The following is a 19,986-nucleotide window of genomic DNA, read 5'->3' on the forward strand; positions in this document are numbered from 1 at the left end:
GTGTGAGAGCATAGCAAGCTAATCACTGTCAAATGAAAAATCGAAGTGGCGTACGAAGCACAAGTGCCGGTATAGAGTCTTAATACCCCCTTCTCAACTCACGAATTATTTAGCTCGGCCGAGTTGTCAGCGAGCTCTAAATTACGAGGAGGTATGACCCTGATGCCGACAAAGAAACTCTGCCATTTCTTTGTAGGCATCAGGTTCATGCCTCCTCGTAATTTAGAGCTCGCTGGCAACTCGGCCGAGCTAAATTCTTGATTTGTAAAGGTGGCTTTACCACATCATAGGAGGGGTCCTCGTAGGTCTAAGAGCAATATTGATTCATTTTTAGGACAACAGTTGGCCAACCCTGCCCTCGGCGCCATTGCAGGCATATTGTTGCACACTTCCAGCCCGGTTTATACTTATGCACCATGTTGTATTCCATATGTACTGCACAGGCGGCCTTACTGCCTTTCAGCATAATATACCAGCTTCAAGGTATCATATACATTTATCGAAATATACATGTCAGAAAATGTTGACTGTCAGTTATTGTTCTTGTGCTTGGCATGGGCATATGGTACTGAACTTTGTCAAGCAACTAGTTTGCTGTTCAGCTGAGATTTCCTAGCAGTACAGAGGTACATGTATATAACTTATATTGTATCAATATCTTAAGACAACTTTCCCTTAAGTTTGCAGAGAATACCTCTTAGTTTTCTGGCTTTGCTTGTGTATCTTCATTCCATCTCATGAGGGACTGGTGGGTAGCATCTCCAAGGTGAGTAGTCACACACACAGACTCAATATCTCAATACTTATGTGCTACTAGGCACTACGATGGTCCGAACAAATGAACACACAGAAAAAAGGCATTGCCAACGCAGAATACTTCATAACATCGCCGTTTTGTCCTCTGCTTTTCAACGTCCAACCTTGGTAATAAAGGAAATACGCAGCAACAGTCAAGTGAGATTCTGATGGTTTCTTTATAGTAACATCATGTAACAAATAAATATGAATTTAAAAGAATCATGAATCATGATTCAAGAATCATGAATATTAATGTCTATAAAACCTCATCACTGGAACTTGCAATTAGCAATGACACTACGTTTATCCAGTCCTAGTCAGCTTGAGTGACTCCCTCCACTGTAAGGCAGGTGTTTCAGTTTGATGTCGAGCTGGAGTGCAGCTGCCAATTCCTCCTGTAACAGACTGTGCATGGTGTTGTTGTCATGGCGATACACCCAACTGCCTCTATCAGGGGAGTAGTCGTACCGCTTGGGCCCACTAGGAAAGGAAAAATCAACAGTTCAGTTCAGTTCATCCTCATATGAGGTGCCATTAACGATGTCCGACCATGCATCTCTATCTTGCATGGCGGCTAGTAAGTTGTAGTCAACAAAATCAAAAATCAACAATGCCCCATAAAGACTTGGGTTTCAGCCTGGTAAAATAAGAATGGAAAAAAAAGAAGAGAGACAACAGCATCCAGGGATAGACCCAAATGTTACCACATGAAACAAATAATTAAGGACACCCCTACCTGGTAGGTGAAGACAGCCAGATCTGTCTGTTGGGTGTCTGTTTGTTGATGACGTACGTTCCCAGGTCTCCCCCCAGTCTGAGCGTCAGGACATCTGACTGTCCGAGAACAAGAATAGAGAACAAGAACATCAGGACACACTGACTTATTTCCTTCTGGATAACGTTGAATTGTAATTTCCAACAGAAGAAATTGGACTTACCCAAATTTTTGACTGATCGACTCCAGTCTTTATCAAGGAATGAATAATCCACTGCTTCTGTTACATCACGTTCTGTAGATAGCACACGTGACTCGGTAAGCAGTGGATCATAATTTACGGAGAGTCTATGGCGTCCTTGGTCCCTGTTTAGTCTATTCCTTGACAAAGACTGGCGTTTATAAGTAAAAAATTTGGGTAATTCCAATTTCTTGTGTTGGGAAAATTACAGTTCAACTTTATCCAGACTTTTACCAACACAGATGAACTTTTAAGCTAATTTCTTTCCTTGGCTATTTTTAGGTGAGAATAAATGAACAATAGGTAATAAATGGACATCATAGAGGAAAACTTGAATATGACTGTGTTAACTCCATAATACTGAGGTATGAACCCGAGTAGTCAGTCTATGTTTTTATTATGAATAATATTATCAACATTCTTTGTGCATTTGTGCACAACCAAGCGGTTTCCACCGATGTCCTGGCAATTACGTGGGCTTTAAACAATTTTTAGCAGCTCGACCGATGTTAGTGGGTCCCTGGAAGCTGTGCTTAAGTTCAGCGAGAGCTTTTTCTGAGATTTTGGATGTGTCTGTTGCAAAATTAATATCATTATTTTCAGTGTGCCCGTCCACCCCACACATGCCCTACATATTTCCCACAAGTCCTAAATTAAAGTTGATCCAAATACTGGATTTTTACCGGGTTAGTTGATTCTCACTTCGTCCATGTCTAAGAGATGCTACCATCGCATGGTGGATTTATAAATCTTTAGTGTTGGATTTGTGATTGGGCAGATTTTCAGCGAAAAATACGGTCAACGCTCAGGCGATTTTGGGATTTGGCGATCTCTAGGCATTCTAAAAATTTGACCGGCGTTCGCTTGAATTGTGACGCAGGCTTAAAGACACTGCTGACTTACGGAGAACTGTACATCGTAGTCAGGTGGGCAGCAGTCCTGGTCCCCCAGGTCCTCTAGATACTCTGCCAGGCCGTCCAGGGTGTCGTCTGCGATGCGGTGGTACTCATTCAGCGCTATCTGACTGTACAGAGTGACAAGTTGTCATCTTATACAGTGACATAATCAGTTATGCATACATAAATTCACACAAATACACACACATATATACTCATCCATTTACTCTCGCTCTCTCTCTTGCACACACCTCTCACTCATTTACTTTCTCTTTCTTACACACTCTCACTCTCTCTTTCCACCAACACATACATACACCCGCTCTCACGCATGCACGCATGCACATCCGCACGCCCAAGAAGAAGAACAAAACTCACCTGTTACTTTGTTGATCACTGCACATCCTCACGTTACATATGGTTCTAAATGTTGCACACTGCTGTAAAACTGGATAGTGCTTCACCGTCTGTAAAAGGAAACACTTTATTTCATCTCTACACATTGCCACACGACTAATAAAGATCATATATACAACACAATCGTGCTCGTAGGCTTATTGCACCAACATAGACATTGCAAGTGAATAATAACAAATGGCAGTGTGAATATACAAGACAGTCAATTAAGGTTAAACTTACTGAGTTACTCTCCAAGCAAAGGTTCCGCACCAGCTGTTTTTGACATGTATCTTTATTTGCTATCTTGGACCATTTCATTCATGGTCACAAGGCCGAACCTCTGCTTGGAGAGTTGGTCTAAGTCTAAGTCCCAGATCAGACATTTCCATTTGTTTACTTCACCCCAAAGGAGTTAAGTATTGTTTGGGGCTTGTCTGTGTGTACTGTTTGACTGTATATCAATGTCCAGGTAGTCCTTATGTAGAGGTGGTCACTTGTACAGGTTTGACTGTATATCAATGTCCAGGTAGTCCTTATGTAGAGGTGGTCACTTGTACAGGTTTGACTGTATATCAATGGCCAGGTGGTCCTTATGTAGAGGTGGTCACTAGTGCAGGTTTGACTGTATATCAATGGCCAGGTGGTCGTTATGTAGAGGTGGTCACCAGTATAGGTTGGACTGTATATCAATGGCCAGGTGGTCCTTATGTAGAGGTGGTAACTAGTACAGGTTTGACTGTATATCAATGGCCAGGTGGTCTTTATGTAGAGGTGGTCACTAGTGCAGGTATGACTGTATATCAATGGCCAGGTGGTCCTTATGTAGAGGTGGTCACTTGTACAGGTTTGACTGTATATCAATGGCCAGGTGGTCCTTATGTAGAGATGGTCACTTGTACAGGTTTGACTGTATATCAATGGCCAGGTGGTCTTTATGTAGAGGTGGTCACTAGTGCAGGTATGACTGTATATCAATGGCCAGGTGGTCCTTATGTAGAGGTGGTCACTTGTACAGGTTTGACTGTATATCAATGGCCAGGTGGGCTTTATGTAGAGGTGGACACTAAGACAGGTTTGACTGTATATCAATGGCCAGGTGGTCCTTATGTAGAGGTGGTCACTTGTACAGGTTTGACTGTATATCAATGGCCAGGTGGTCTTTATGTAGAGGTGGACACTAAGACAGGTTTGACTGTATATCAACGACCAGGTGGTCCTTATGGTCCTTTCAGGTTCGGCTATAATTGTGCTGATTTTACCGTATAGTATGTATATACGACATAATTATGGCGTGAAAAACTAGCTTCGTACAACATCGACACGCCCCCCTCCCCCCAAAACAGACGAACCGAACATAGCGTTTCCCTGTTTCCTACCAGTGGAAGTCTGTAAACGCGTCTGACTTGACAGCAGCGCCGCAGAACGTGGCGCATCATCGTCCCAGGAACTCTTGACAAGGCGGACATGTTTCCTACAGAGACTATTATTCTATTTCCAAACATCACCGAAGAGTTCACGCCGGTTAGGGTTACGGGAGCATGTAATGTTCCCATTTATGTAAATAAGGTAAGTTTTTACATATATTAAATATATTATAACGCATTACATGATGGACAAGGGAGAAAGCGGGAGAACCAAGGAGAAAGCGGGAGAACCAAGTAGAAAGCGGCGGAACATGGGAGAAAGCAGTAGAACCTGGGAGAAAGCGGGAGAACCTAGTAGAAAGCGGGAGAACCTGGGAGAAAGCGGTAGAACCTGGAAGAAAGCGGGAGAACCTGGTAGAAAGCGGTAGAACATGGTAGAAAGCGGCAGAACCTGGGAGAAAGCGGTAGAACCTGGGAGAAAGCGGGAGAACCTGGGAGAAAGCGGTAGAACCTGGGAGAAAGCAGGAGAACCTGGGAGAAGGCGGGAGAACCTGGGAGAAAGCGGTAGAACCTGGCAGAAAGAGGTAGAACCTGGGGGAAAGCGGTAGAACCTGGGAGAAAGCAGGAGAACCTGGGAGAAGGTGGGAGAACCTGGGAGAAAGCGGTAGAACCTGGGAGAAAGCGGGAGAACCTGGTAGAAGGCGGGAGAACCTGGGAGAAAGTGGTAGAACCTGGGAGAAAGCAGGAGAACCTGGTAAAAAGCGGTAGAACCTGGGAGAAAGCAGGAGAACCTGGTAAAAAGCGGCAGAACCTGGGAGAAAGCGGTAGAACCTGGTAGAAAGCGGGAGAACCTGAGAGAAAGCAAGAGAACCTGGGAGAACCTGGTAGAAAGTGGTAGAACCTGGTAGAAAGCAGGAGAACCTGGGAGAAAGCGGGAGAACCTGGGAGAAAGCGGGAGAACCTGGGAGAAAGCGGGAGAACCTGGGAGAAAGCGGGAGAACCTGGGAGAAACTAGTAGAACCTGGTAGAAAGCAGGAGAACCTGGGAGAAAGCGGTAGAACCTGGGAGAAAGCGGGAGAACCTGGGAGAAAGCGGGAGAACCTGGGAGAAAGCAGTTAAACCTGGTAGAAAGTGGGAGAACCTGAGAGAAAGTGGGAGAACCTGGCAGAAAGTGGGAGAACCTGGCAGAAAGAGGTAGAACCTGGGAGAAAGCGGTAGAACCTGGGAGAAAGCAGGAGAACCTGGGAGAAGGCGGGAGAACCTGGGAGAAAGCGGGAGAACCTGGGAGAAAGCGGGAGAACCTGGTAGAAGGCGGGAGAACCTGGGAGAAAGCGGGAGAACCTAGGAGAAAGCAGGAGAACCTGGGAGAAAATGGGAGAACCTGGGAGAAAGCGGTAGAACCTGGGAGAAAGCAGGAGAACCTGGGAAAAAGCGGTAGAACCTGGGAGAAAGCGGTAGAACCTGGGAGAAAGCGGGAGAACCTGGTAGATGGCGGGAGACCCTGGGAGAAAGTGGTAGTACCTGGGAGAAAGCAGGAGAACCTGGTAGAAAGCGGTAGATCCTGTGAGAAAGCAGGAGAACCTGGTAAAAAGCGTGCAGAACCTGGGAGAAAGCTGGTAGAATCCTGGTAGAAAGACGGGAGAACTTGAGAGAAAGCAAGAGAACCTGGGAGAACCTGGTAGAAAGTGGTAGAACCTGGTAGAAAGCAGGAGAACCTGGGAGAAAGTCGGGAGAATCCTGGGAGAAACGCGGGAGAATCCTGGGAGAAAAGCGGGAGAATCCTGGGAGAAACTGGTAGAACCTGGTAGAAAGCGGGAGAACCTGGGAGAAAGCGGTAGAACCTGGGAGAAAGTGGGAGAACCTGGGAGAAAGCGGGAGAACCTGGGAGAAAGCAGTAGAACCTGGTAGAAAGTGGGAGAACCTGGGAGAAAGTGGGAGAACCTGGCAGAAAGTGGGAGAACCTGGCAGAAAGAGGTAGAACCTGGGAGAAAGCGGTAGAACCTGGGAGAAAGCAGGAGAACCTGGGAGAAGGCGGGAGAACCTGGGAGAAAGCGGGAGAACCTGGGAGAAAGCGGGAGAACCTGGTAGAAGGCGGGAGAACCTGGGAGAAAGCGGGAGAACCTGGTAGAAGGCGGGAGAACCTGGGAGAAAGCGGTAGAACCTAGGAGAAAGCAGGAGAACCTGGGAGAAAATGGGAGAACCTGGGAGAAAGCGGTAGAACCTGGGAGAAAGCGGGAGAACCTGGGAGAATGCGGTAGAACCTGGGAGAAAGCGGGAGAACCTGGTAGAAGGCGGGAGAACCTGGGAGAAAGCGGTAGAACCTGGGAGAAAACAGCAGAACCTGGGAGAAAGCGGTAGAATCTGGGAGAACGCAGAAGAACCTGGTAGAAAGCGGGAGAACCTGGAAGAAAGTGGTAGAACCTGGTAGAAGGTAGGAGAACCTGGTAGAAAGCGGGAGAACCTGGGAGAAAGCGGTAGAACCTGGGAGAAAGCTGGAGAACCTGGTAGAAAGCGGGAGAACCTGGGAGAACCTGGTAGAAAGCGGGAGAACCTGGGAGAAAGTGGTAGAACCTGGTAGAAGGTAGGAGAACCTGGTAGGACGCAGTAGAACCTGGGAGAAAGTGGGAGAACCTGGGAGAACGTGGGAGAACCTGGTAGAAACTGGGAGAACCTGGGAGAACCTGGTAGAAAGCGGGAGAACCTGGTAGGAAGCAGTAGAATCTGGGAGAAAGCAGGAGAACCTGGGAGAAAGTGGTAGAACCTGGTAGAAGGTAGGAGAACCTGGTAGAAAGTGGGAGAACCTGGTAGAAAGTGGGAGAACCTGGTAGAAAGCGGGAGAACCTGGTAGGAAGCAGTGGAATCTGGGAGAAAGCAGGAGAACCTGGTAGAAAGCGGGAGAACCTGGGAGAAAGCGGGAGAACCTGGGAGAAAGCGGGAGAACCTGGGAGAAAGCAGTAGAATCTGGGAGAAACTCAAATTTCCTTGGGAACGCAAAAATCAGTTACTGTACAAAATTCCGTGTTTCATCCAGACGACAGCTCTGTGCATTAACTTGGGTTCTTCACGATTTTATTCAGCATGTTGATGAAAAAAAACATGGCTCACGTTTGCATAATGAGACCATTTAAAATCCATCCGACTTTACAGCACATCCGAAGTTAACGTTACAGCAGCCCATGTTAAAGTATCTAGTCTATTTTATGCAGACGACCTCGTCCTGTTATCAACATTAGACAACAAGCCAACATGGTCTACAAAAAGCAATCAACACCCTTGACCTTTACTGCGAAAAATGGAAATTATAACAAAAATAATAGTATTTGATAAAAACGGACACATGTCCTCTAACTTCAAATTTCAATTGCGCAACCAAAACATAGATATAGTATCGTCGTACTGTTACTACCTAGGAGTAATGTTTACTACAGGTGTTGGGCTTAATGACAAGTCCCCATTAGAAAAAGTACACTTAAAATTCTGTAAATCGATACTGGGCGTAAGCAACCTCGCCACAAGGGCGGAACTAGGCGGATAACCAGTGTGGATTGAAGTGTACAATAGAATGTATTCATATTACAAAAGATTAGTAAGAGAAATACCGAAAGATAGCTTGCAATACGAACTTGAAACTTGAAACTTTATTAGAATAACCATTAGCGGTGGACCCTAGGGTCCACCGCTAGTCTTCCTGGTATTCATTCACAGAGACAATACATTATACAAACATGGTTGGCAACTAGACAAGTCACAAACACATCTAAATCAATAACATATTTACAATATACATAATTTAAAAATTGACAATCCTGTCGCACAGTGCTTGTAACTACTGGTGGAAGTATTTGTGCAAACCATCCTTAAACACTCTCAGGGATTGTGTGGATTGCATGACAATTGGAAGGTTTAAATACGAAGCCTTCTTAGTACAACAAGACCTGCACCGATGTAAGATACCTAGTTGGTTTTGGAATATTAGTAGAATCCTTCAGGAGTCTGGCTTTGCCTACCTAAGTTCTGCTTCAAGAAGAACGAAACACATTATCTGCTCAATCTGAACTTAAGGAAAGTCTAAAAGACAACTTTCTTCAATATTTTTTCTCAGAATTGAAATCTTGCGGTAAGAGAATCAAGGAAACTAGCTAAAAACTTACAGAAGAATTAAGCATACATATGAGCGAGAAAAACCGCCGAGCCATGACTAAACTAAGAATTAGCGACCATTCGCTACAAATTGAAGTTGGTAGAGACAACCAGACTCCTCCAAACGGCAGAATATGTACATTTTGCAACGATAGATGTGTAGAGAATGAAGTACATATACTTTTAGAATGCCCACTATACACCGAGATGCGCAAATCTCTCATAAATACACTACAACTAGATAATGAATATGTGTGTTTAAGCAAGGACGAAATGTATAACTACATTATGTCGACTAATTAATACGACACACTTGAAAAGATCTGTAAATTTGTTTGCACAAGTTTCAAAAAGAGAGAAGAGACTCTGTAGATTTTAGATGATATAAGATGTAACCTGTTTCACGTATACTCAAGTTATCCAACTCAATGCATTTAGCCCATGTTGGGCAGGAATATGCAATAAAGATCATTGTCATTGTTATTGTTAATTACTATCGTGATACTCATACCCTAACATAAATCTATAACCTGCACGTTTTGTGGGTTTTCTCAAGAATGACTCTCCTGCACCTGCAGTAATTATATAATTTGATGCGTGGAATGATTAAGCAAAAATTTCGTGGGGTAAGAGTTTGAAAAAAATGTGCCCACTGTTGGCTTTGGGAATGTCATAATAACTTCATGTAACTTTATGTATAGTATGTTGCTGGTGCTTGCTATAGCACTCGTAAACGTGCTGTGCACGCACTAGGCCTAGGTAGAGACTGTGTGCGAGTATCAAATTGAATTTAATGTCTGCATATGACCATTCTCCACATTGTGTTTTTGTTGTTTACTTTGCTGGCTGCCTTGGAAACTACAAACTACAAAGCATTTTCCAAGGTCATTTCACGCTATCATGCAACCTCAATTTAAATTAGTTTTGTTTTATGACATTCTCTTGTTTCGATTGAGGTTGGCTAGACTGATTAGACTAATTAGCATTGTGGCTTGAATTTTCCAACCAAATGTAACTGATCAGTCAGACTGCTTGAAAGCCAGATGACACTACTCAGCCTAAAATTCCAAATGGTCATTACTGTCCTGAATTCAACTAATGAATGAATTAAATGTGTAATGTACCATATTAAATGATTTTTAAAACAGGTCACAGTTCGTTCTCCCAGGTTCTCCTGCTTTCTCCCAGCTTCTGCCACTTTCTCATAGGTTCTCCTACCTTCTACCAGATTCTACCGCTTTCTCCTAGGTTCTACTGCTTTCTCCCAGGTTCTGCCGCTTTCTCCCAGGTTCACTTTTTTCTTCCAGGTTCTACCGATTTCTCCCAGGTTTTTCGCTTTCTCCCATGTTCTCCCGCTTTCTCCCAGGTTCTGCCGCTTTCTCCCAGGTTCTCCTGCTTTCTATCAGGTTCTACCGCTTTCTACTGGGTTCTACCGCTTTCTCCCAGGTTCTCCGTCTTTCTCCCAGGTTCTTCTGCTTTCTACCAGGTTCTACCGCTTTCTCCCAGGTTCTCCTGCTTTCTCCCAGGTTCTGCCGCTTTCTTCCAGGTTCTCCCAGGTTCTCCCGCTTTCTCCCAGGTTCTACCGCTTTCTACTGGGTTCTACCGCTTTCTCCCAGGTTCTCCCAGGTTCTGCCGCTTTCTCCCAGGTTCTCCCAGGTTCTCCGTCTTTCTCCCAGGTTCTCCTGCTTTCTACCAGGTTCTCCTGCTTTCTCCCAGGTTCTCTGTCTTTCTCCCAGGTTCTCCCGCTTTCTCCCAGGTTCTCCCGTTTTCACCCAGGTTCTCCCGCTTTCTACCAGGTTCTACCGCTTTCTCCCAGGTTCTCCTGCTTTCTCCCAGGTTCTCCCGCTTTCTACCAGGTTCTACCGCTTTCTACTGGGTTCTCCCAGGTTCTCCCGCTTTCTCACAGGTTCTACTGCTTTCTACCAGGTTCTCCTGCTTTCTCCAAGGTTCTACTACTTTCTCACAGGTTCTGCCGCTTTCTCCCAGGTTCTCCCGCTTTCTCCCAGGTTCTACCGCTTTCTCCCAGCTTTTACTGCTTTCTCCCAGGTTCTCCCGCTTTCTCCCAGGTTTTCCCGCTTTCTCCCAGGTTCTGCCGCTTTCTTCCAGGTTCTCCCAGGTTCTCCCGCTTTCTCCCTGGTTCTCCTGCTTTCTCCCATGTTCTCCTGCTTTCTACCAGGTTCTGACGGTTTCTCCCAGGTTCTCCCGCTTTCTCCCAGGTTCTTCTGCTTTCTACCAGGTTCTACTAGTTTCTCCCAGGTTCTCCCGCTTTCTCCCAGGTTTTACTGCTTTCTCCCAGGTTCTCCCGCTTTCTCCCAGGTTCTCCCGCTTTCTACCGGGTTCTCCCAGGTTCTCCCGCTTTCACCCAGGTTCTGCCGCTTTCTCCTAGGTTCTACCGCTTTCTACCGGGTTTTCCCAGGTTCTCCTGCTTTCTCCCAGGTTCTCCCGCTTTCACCCAGTTTCCACCGCTTTCTCCCAGGTTCTACCGCTTTCTACCGGGTTCTCCCAGGTTGTCCCGCTTTCTCCCAGGTTCTGCCGCTTTCTCCCAGGTTCTGCCGGTTTCTCCCAGGTTCTCCCGCTTTCTACCGGGTTCTACCGCTTTTTTCCAGGTTCTGCAAGGTTCTCCCGCTTTCTCCCAGGTTCTACTGCTTTCTCCCAGGTTCTCCTGTATTTTCCCGATTAACACTACCATTAAAATTATTTGAATAACCTTGCACAAATGTATCCTAATTTACATAAAAGGGAACATTACTTGCTCCCCTAACCCCGGTTGGTACATAATCACCATATTCACACTTCCCATAATGCACCGTAAGGAACCTACCGTAAACCGGGCGTACAATGTCCGTCACTTTTACGACACCTTTTCTCAGCGCGCGAAGCCAGCTGAAATAGAGTCAGACTCCATAGCGTATGTTAAACACGGTGGTAGAAATTAGCGAGACAGACTGAATAATTTGCCAGGAGTTGTAGGGCATAGAAGTTGATTTTGCAACCTATGTTGCACTAGCGATCACTAAAAAAAACTGTAATCCTTGGCCGGCTTAAGTCCTCAGTCTATTTGGTCAATTCCTACTACTCAATGATTTAACAGTAAGTCTACGATTTCTTCTATTTTAACGGTCTGCACCATCTAAAACATTGAGTAGGTAGCAATGACGAGCGAGCTCGCCTGCACCGAAAAAGAATTGAAAACTTAAATTCATCGCTGATTTATTTGGTGGTATTATGATTAGTGCCGGTACTAGTATGATAATGGATGTTACTGATTCCGTTCATTCATGCGTTCATTCATTCATTCATTCATTCATTCGTTCGTTCATTCATTCATTCATTCATTCATTTTTTCTTTCTTTCATTCATTCATTCCATCACCCGGTCAATCATCCGCGAGCATCATTATTCTGTTATTCAATAACATGATTGAAAACACGAAGCCAAACATTTCGGTTCAATGTTTATTGATTTCCTACCATTGGTTTACATCTCCCATGCTCAGTAGTCCAGCTACAAGCAAGTCGTCTCCAGTCAGTCTGTCAACTGGTTTCACAACGATTTCAACTGTTCTCATTTTCACGTCATCTTTCCTGCACTCTCGTCGCTAGGGGGCGCAGCTGACAGGTATGAATTTGCTACTCTCTGTTCGATAGATAAATTCAACTACATTCTGGGAGGCGATAACCCTCACTGTGCACAAGTAGGCAAATATATCCACGAATGTTTAAACCGTAGAACCAATAGTGTAAATGACTTGCTAGATCCAATATGTTGACTTATTCATACCTATAGATATCCATATATGTCTGTTTAGTTGTACTGTAAGTAGTTGTTATACATGTAGACCTTACGAAAGTCGCTGTACTTATGTCGCGTTAATAAATATTTCTATGACACAAAACGCGTCATACAAGCCAGGTGCGCCCCCTGACGGCCAGCGGTGGAGATGCTGTTTTTACAATTTTCAATGGGGAGGGACCAGTAAATGGAATCTCTATTAGAGGGGCACATGATGAAGCCATGGAAAACAGCCACTGCAAAAAACACAAGGCCATGTCATAACATATGTAAAAAGTCACAAATTTTGGCCAGATTTTGAAAACAAATTCTCTGCAATCCTTATCGGAAAACTGGACCTTCCTGAGCACAATTTGCCCTAAAGATATTTTTAAGAAATCAGGATTATTTAAAGATGTCAAGATTATCAGTCCCTCCACATCTGTGACGGAAATCACCATTTACATCATCAGTCGTTAACAACACACACCTGAAGATTGTGATATGTAATACATTTGTACTGATATTCTGAGTCTCATAAAAGATTTATTTCGAGTCATTTCAGATATTTGGTGGAAAGTAAAGAAAACAACTGGGCATTTGTTGTCTAAAACTGCCTGACATGTATCAATATTTGTAAAACATTAATTTGCGGCACTGCATACTAGTAGTCCTGTATGGCACAGGAGGAATGTTCTGGAGCATTTTTCATTGGAAGAAGGGGATAATCCATTGTTGGTAGGCGGTTATGATTGATGCATAATAATGATGATGATAGCAGTAGCTGAATTACTAGCCATTTTGATTTACCTTTTACCACGCGCCACTGCGGCCTTGGTTTGGAAGAGTGAATTTTGGCAAACATCTTGCGGGAGATTCATTCTTACATTTGAAGCAAGTAAATGTACGTGACAAATATTTTTTCACCCTCACACACATTTTTGAAAGACAACTGAAGTGTTACATCGTTCATCTTCAATTTTTTTCCTGATGCGCAACTCACAAATCTAATGTGTTTAACATCACAACCTGAACATTACGCTTAAACTCACAGTCACAAGATGACAATTTCTTCATAAATAAAAAACAACTACAAATCTCGGCAATTTTCCTGGGCGCAAGAATAAGATGCGCGGTACAATTCGCCACTAGCGAGAGAGAGAGAGAGAGTGTGTGTGTGTGTGTGTGTGACAGTGTGTATGATAGAAAAGGAGCAAGTGTGTGTTTGTCTAGGAGAGAGAGAGAGAAACTACATGTATGTGTGTGTGTCTATGTGTACTTTTTGCATGTATTGCGCAGCGTTTTGTCAGCTAAAAGTGAGCGCACTGATGCCTTCCCTTAGTCCAGGTGGGGTACATAAACGTTTTGGCACATTTAGAAAGACATGGGGCCTCCGAGGATGAACTGAACTGGGGCCTCAGAATTTTAGGGGCACTCCTAGTAACTTTAATATGATTTGATGCAGGGGCACATTTCGGGCCTGGTCTGATTCAAGTGCTGGGAAAATGAAATCTGGGTGTTCAAGGATGTAGCAAACTGCATGTGACAGCTTACAGTTGTCTCAAACTGCATTTTTGTGGGTGGAAAACATTAAATGTAACTTTCTCTGGAACAGATTGCTTGCTTGCTCAATAGCGTACACTCCCTAGATACTCTGTCGGCGATGATTTGCCCCGATTTTTTTTACCGGCTTAGATACCCCCAACTACAGGATTTGCATTGTGAATGAGGTCTGTGTTGTCCTCATCATACTCTACCAAGACGTCGCCTTTAGATCTGGGATTGCGGGACTTGTGACCTGTGGATATGCCGTGTTTGGGCATGTCCTTGAGGGTTTGCGCTAGTGTGCAGCCTGGTACCTTTGTCTGCTGCCTGTTTGCTAATGTATGTTACGGTTAGCAGAGGGGTTGTTATACAGGCAAGCTCTGGACATGCGGGCTCCCCGTGCTCGGACATATCTACCAACGGCGGCCATATCTCTAACCCTGTACCTGCCCGCTACAGGCGCGCCGTACGATCTAATGTTTGTCTTCCTCTGCCGTGCGTGTATCTGTGGGATTGATCTGGTACGAGGCACCGTGCTGTAGGATGGATGTTTGCCGCCCAGCCGGGTTGATGGAGGAAGGGCCACCTCAGCTACAGCGGCGTAGAAAGGCACAGCGTCATCCCCGTCGCCTTGACCGGGCACCCGGAGAGTCAGGGGGTATGAGAGGCGCCGCGTGTTCTCGTTGTTGTAGTACTCGTCGGGAATTTCCCAGTAAGGATGTTCTACCCAAGGCCGTGTGTTGTAGTACTGTGTGTAGTACTCATCTGGGATCTCCGAGTAAGGAGATTGCACCCTTAGCCCTGCGTTGTAGTAGTTGTAGCAAGGGTTGTAGAAGTCGTCGGGAATTTCGCTGTACTGATGCTCATGGCCTGCGGTGGTCTGTGAGGCCGAATCCGCCGCAGCGACCGAGACGGCAACGCCGCCTGTCCCGCCTAGCAACCAGCGATTCAGGGAGACGACAGCCGGCGCAGGTGGGCTGCCCGGTCGGGAACAACGCTTCTTTCTAACGATACATGCCACTAACAGCGCTACATGCTCAACCCCTACTACAACTACTACAGCAATCACTGTGATGGTCCATACAGAGCACGAGTGCCCCTCCTTTGCTGGCGGCACAGCGACGGTTTCATTTGTGGTAGGGATCGTCTGATTCAGGGGGACCATGGTTGTCATGGTGACGGGTGTTTCCGTGGCCATCTTGGTCCTCTTTTCTGCACAGACAGTTCCATCAGGAGTGCTGGACACGGGCGCGGTGAAGACATGTCGGTATGTCTCCCCCCGGACGGTGTCGACATGACACGTCACATTCAGCATTTCTTCATGACCAAAGGTGCTGACATTTCTGCTGTGGCCATCAGCAGACGACATGTTTTTATTGTCGTCATTAGCCAGGATACCTGACACAACTACAGCAATGATTCTGGGTTGGTGGGACTTGTCTACACCCATGGGAACAATCTGCAGAGTAGTGTCTCCCCCCAAGACTACCTTTACGCCTCCGACAGCTTCCCAGGCGTGTGTGCACGAGTGGCTGATGTTTGAAACGTGTTTGTCTGATTCTGTGTTGACTGACATGGCTACAAATGGTAGATCATACTTTATCTGGTTTGTTGTGGACAACTTCAATTTTAATGCTCTACATCGATTGACATGGTCCTGATTCAACTGACCTAGGTCTGAGGTGCTGTTATGGTGTATGTGGACGTGATATTGCTGTAGTTTAGGACCTTTGGTGATACAGAAAAGCATTTGGCTAACCCTAACTGCAAAGATCTGGCCGGTATGGAATTTAGACTTGTAATCAAAACGCCAGTTCAACACCGATGGAGCAGAATCATCGAGAGCAAGCAATTTATTCCCACTCACTGCCAGCTCTTCTAGTTTGTGTAGCCCGTCCAAAGTCTCCCATGACAGACACGTCAACGCATTGCGGCTCAAATCTAGCCTGCTAAGCCTTGTCAGTGGCTTGAATGCTTGGGGGTGAATGATTTTTATGGAATTTGCTCTCAGAGACAGTTGGCCTAATCGTTTCAGATTGTGAAACCAAGATGGGTTGATACTTTGCAATGCGTTATTGTCGAGTAGCAATGTTGAGAGGGAAGTAAGGTTCTGAAAGCATTTTGGATCCATGATACTTATGTTATTGTGGGACAATGACAGGGTATGCATCAACTCCGTAGATTTCAAATCGTCGAACCAGGCTCGCTTGACGTGAGTCAAGTTGTTGGAATTAAGCTGCAAGGAGCTCAAGTAAGGAAAGGCGGCCAAAGTGCCCTGCTCTAAATCTGTGATTCCACATTCCACCAAAGCGAGAGTATTGATATTTACTGAAGACCTCTGGGGAGGCAGTAGTTTCTGAATGGAGAGCACCCCAAAGTTGAACCCCCTAACCGCCACATCTTGTACATCGGGAAGGCACAGTGAAGTTGGCTGGGAGGAGTTCTGCACAAAACGCGCGGGTTGTTGCTGTAGCTGCGCGGTGCATAACATACAAGCACCTCGCACATATAAACCCAAACCGTGTGACCTGCGGAAAGGGACGCAATCTGTCCACTGATTTGTGTTCTTGCACCCAGGAAAACATGCCGAGTCTAAATCTACACATCCAACTACGATGGCGAGAACAGTTACAAGCCTCGGGGCTACTTTGAACATGATAGATATAGTCAACAATCGCTACTTTAACATGCAAGTAATGGCCTAATACAAAGCCTTTCTCTCTCGTTATAAGTTAACTGGCGTCTGCGAAGATCGCTCTGGTTTCATCCGCTTTCGGGACGGGCGAACAACCGGCCGACTGTCTCACCTGCAAAATGAGGGGAAATCGTAATTGTGACCTTTCTATTTTGTCAATTAGTGTGAGCAGGAGGGCATCGAACTCAAAAAGGGTTTCTGAAAAAAAGCAGAAATTGGCCAGATTGACATGATAGTGTACTACAGAAGTTCATTATTACTCAAAACTCTTCACGTTTCTTTCCGCTTGCTCAAAAGAGTATAACGTTAGTACGCTCCATTCTATCAATAGTATGATATGCAATTCCATTCCTTTACAGCAGGAGGTACTGTATCCCTCACTGTGTAGGATTAGAATAATACATCAAAGAATTAGTTAAACTAATGTTAGAATCAGTAGTGTAAAATAAACGCTAAACTCAACGCGTTTATCTATCCGTATTACTTGTTACATGGCTTAATTCGTACGTTTTCATCGTCTTGTTCGTTTGTACGTAACGTACGTTAGGTGTGGTTGTAGAAGACCTTACAAAAGTCGTGTACTTTTGTTGTGTCAATAAAGATCTGCCAGCCACCGTGGGTTACAAAAGGTAACTCTTGAATTCGATTAAATCCTCTGGGTCTCATTCAGTCAAGTATTTATGTATTCGGTCAATTTCTACTATTCATTTTTAAAGGAACATTAGAGTCTGATAGACACCAGTTAAGACACGGTTTGGCGCAATGGAAACAACCAAGTAGCAACCGACCAAACAAGCAAACAAACAAAGAAACACCAGCTTGTGAGTCCTTATCGTCGATCGGAAATGTAACTGTATATCTAGTCATGTAACATCTTATCATAGCTGTCAGCATTCAGACGTACCGTCAATGGTACTCGTTACTAAATGATTTGTGATCAGAGAGAATGCATCCAAGACTAACAAAACATTACTTGGTAGTACCATACCGTTAGGTGTTTTACAAACCATCATGAAATCGAATGTTTCACAAATCATAATTAGAAAGGAAATAAAAAAGTGAAGGTGATTTTAATAAATTGAAGAAAAACAGAATAAATGGATCATTATCTGGCCTTGTTGCTGTTATAATTTCTGTACGATGTTCAGTTAGTGATTTATGGAGCCGACCCTATAATGGCTCCGAGTAGAGTCGATTCCAAGTCAAAGCGAGGGTTTCTGTTTCTGTAACAATATGTTTAAATGTTTATTGCTTGAAGTTTAAATCATTTCGACTAAACAAATATTAAGTCACAATAGTTCTAATTTAGAAAAAATGAAAATGCAGACTCAAAGATACTTCGATTTAGTTAGATATTTTGGAATTATTGTGAATTGAATGTACAAGAAAACTCTTTATTTTTAAATATATTTTCAATATCTTTATGTGTCTTTCTCTGTTGAAAATATCTGACAATATTAAGAACATTTTCGAAGTGGTAGATTTGGTTTTATTGCCCCATGAAAGTATGTACTAAACTAGCCCTGTTTTCTGCTTCAGTATGTTTTTTCTGCTTAAAACTATCTAAAATATATATCACATTCTGTTTCCTGACTATTTTCTTCATTTTCTTCAAACTATCAAAGAAACATATAGAAAGCTGAAATGGGCGTTAAAATTGCGCAAAGTATGAAATATATTTTCAACAATTCAAGCATTTGTGGCAATAGATCTAACAGCAGTGGGATAACATGAAATGGGCTCTGACTGTGGTTGGGTGTTATTTTTGCTGTGTGCGAAAGCTAGCGCAACTTAGCTGTCTGTGAACGTAAGACAATGAGTACGTCTTACCGTAGTCAGCGGGCCCGTCGAACCCCGGTCCGCGCCCACCGTAGTCAGCGGGCCCGTCGAACCCCGGTCCGCGCCCACCGTAGTCAGCGGGCCCGTCGAACCCCGGTCCGCGCCCGCGACCCTGACAGTCGTCGGGAGGTTTGGCCTGGGGGTGGCCAACTGGCTGGGCGTCGCCCCGCTGAAAGACAAAAGATATATCAATAATTAGCTCTTACATCTGCCATGCAAGAAATTTAGATTATATTGTTTTGATTACGAAATTGGCATTGATCAGTATCGTTTGGTTTGCAGGCCGTTTAAAAACAAAATATAGTTTAGCATATTTTACATATTATAAATATGATAAAGCTAGAAGCCGACATACAAGACTTGACTGTTCAATTGCTGCTCTTTCAAACACACGTTTAGAGCAGAATTAAACGGTTTCCCGATAACTTATTGGTACAATCATTTGTTAAATGTTTAACACTGTCGAAAAGAAGGACATATCTACTACATTAATTGCCAATAACATTTCTATTCCACAAAGAGCTGCTACAAGTAATACGTCAACTAACGACGCTGTCACATTCGTCATAGGTTGTGGTACGATTCCGATGTCGTAGAATTTTTGAATTGACCCAAAAGAAGACAAGGATCAATCAATCTCAGACAGTCTTTTCCGTCAAATTTAAGACATTTAAATTTTGCAAGACACAAGCACGACTATCCTAAGAATGAATGAATACAGATTACGAACGCACGACGAACGCACGACGAACGCACGACGTTTGTGCCTCGGCCGTAAGCCGAAAAGTAAGGACGTGTGCGGCTTCCGGAGTGAGAAAGGTAGTTACCGGCGGAGGGGCCCGCTCGTCCCGTCCGGCCTTTCCCGGTGCGGCAGGGCGGCTGCAGCCCGGCAGGAACAGTCCGGAAAATGCCCGGCAGTCGCTGAAATGTGATGTAGGAACAAAAATTAGTTAACTCCATCGGACCGTGTTCAATCTATCCATGTCAAAAAAGGAGATTACAAGATGCGACACTGGTCCAGCCAGCATGGACATACTAGGCTAGGGTCCTGAGCAAAATCACAATTCTTCTATTCGTAGAGAAAGGTAAAGCACATAGCATTGTTCTTTCATAGCCAAGCCGAAAACCTTACGACGAACGTGCCCAGCTGTTCCAGAGGTGTCACAAGAGAAACTTACCGGTGGATCAGGCGGCGGCGGCTGTTTGTTCTCATGACTGCATCTTCACGTTCCTCGGGCCGTAAAAATGGAAGTTGTCGTCTCTGCACTTTCCTGTTTCAGGTCTGTTCTTCAGAATATAAAGAACTCCTTTTTCAAACCTCACGGTCCGTAGCCATGGCAACGCTACAGACGTCAGTCCTACTAGTACCGACTCATACAAAGTAGGTCATATTTCCTTGGTCCTACGGTGTGCTATTTCACAAATGTGGTTGCGGAAAGTTGAAACATTCAAGTGAAATTCTTTGCTGCCTTCATTAGCGGTTAGACGGCTGTATCCACTTTTATGTGGAAATTTGTAACGGAAAGGAAAGAAAATACAGTTACAGTCTAGAACAAACCGCATTTTCGTTATCATCACCACGG

The 19,986-nt window shown here is 44.6% G+C and overlaps 2 protein-coding genes across 2 annotated transcripts; both read right to left on the reverse strand.

Moving 5' to 3' along the window:
• Window positions 1-765: 765 nt before the first annotated feature.
• LOC118410396 (frataxin, mitochondrial-like) lies at window positions 766-11,343 on the reverse strand. The gene is made up of 6 exons (XM_035812090.1): window positions 11,324-11,343; window positions 4,426-4,574; window positions 3,029-3,117; window positions 2,658-2,778; window positions 1,535-1,632; window positions 766-1,278 (listed from the first exon to the last, which is right to left on the reverse strand). The coding sequence occupies exons 2-6, from the start codon at window positions 4,549-4,551 to the stop codon at window positions 1,116-1,118; spliced, it is 597 nt and encodes a 198-aa protein (XP_035667983.1). The 5' UTR covers window positions 4,552-4,574; window positions 11,324-11,343; the 3' UTR covers window positions 766-1,115.
• Window positions 11,344-13,910: 2,567 nt separating this feature from the next.
• Window positions 13,911-19,671, reverse strand: LOC118404478. The gene is made up of 4 exons (XM_035803555.1): window positions 19,582-19,671; window positions 19,231-19,324; window positions 18,434-18,572; window positions 13,911-16,676 (listed from the first exon to the last, which is right to left on the reverse strand). The coding sequence occupies exons 1-4, from the start codon at window positions 19,614-19,616 to the stop codon at window positions 16,633-16,635; spliced, it is 312 nt and encodes a 103-aa protein (XP_035659448.1). The 5' UTR covers window positions 19,617-19,671; the 3' UTR covers window positions 13,911-16,632.
• Between the last annotated feature and the right edge of the window lie 315 nt (window positions 19,672-19,986).

The sequence above is a fragment of the Branchiostoma floridae genome, chromosome 2 (genome assembly GCF_000003815.2).
Source record: "Branchiostoma floridae strain S238N-H82 chromosome 2, Bfl_VNyyK, whole genome shotgun sequence".
Taxonomy (NCBI): domain Eukaryota; kingdom Metazoa; phylum Chordata; class Leptocardii; order Amphioxiformes; family Branchiostomatidae; genus Branchiostoma; species Branchiostoma floridae.

Excerpts from the sequence above, each read along its gene's own strand:
- LOC118404478 (XM_035803555.1), bottom strand. The coding sequence starts at position 19,616 with ATGAGAACAAACAGCCGCCGCCGCCTGATCCACCG. Across the intron at positions 19,325-19,581 it reads CGCCGCCGCCTGATCCACCG|CGACTGCCGGGCATTTTCCG; the intron begins GTAAGTTTCTCT and ends ATCACATTTCAG. Across the intron at positions 18,573-19,230 it reads ACGAGCGGGCCCCTCCGCCG|CGGGGCGACGCCCAGCCAGT; the intron begins GTAACTACCTTT and ends TTTGTCTTTCAG.
- LOC118410396 (XM_035812090.1), bottom strand. The coding sequence starts at position 4,551 with ATGTTTGGAAATAGAATAATAGTCTCTGTAGGAAACATGTCCGCCTTG. Across the intron at positions 3,118-4,425 it reads GCGTTTACAGACTTCCACTG|ACGGTGAAGCACTATCCAGT; the intron begins GTAGGAAACAGG and ends TTCCTTTTACAG. Across the intron at positions 2,779-3,028 it reads AGTGATCAACAAAGTAACAG|TCAGATAGCGCTGAATGAGT; the intron begins GTGAGTTTTGTT and ends CACTCTGTACAG.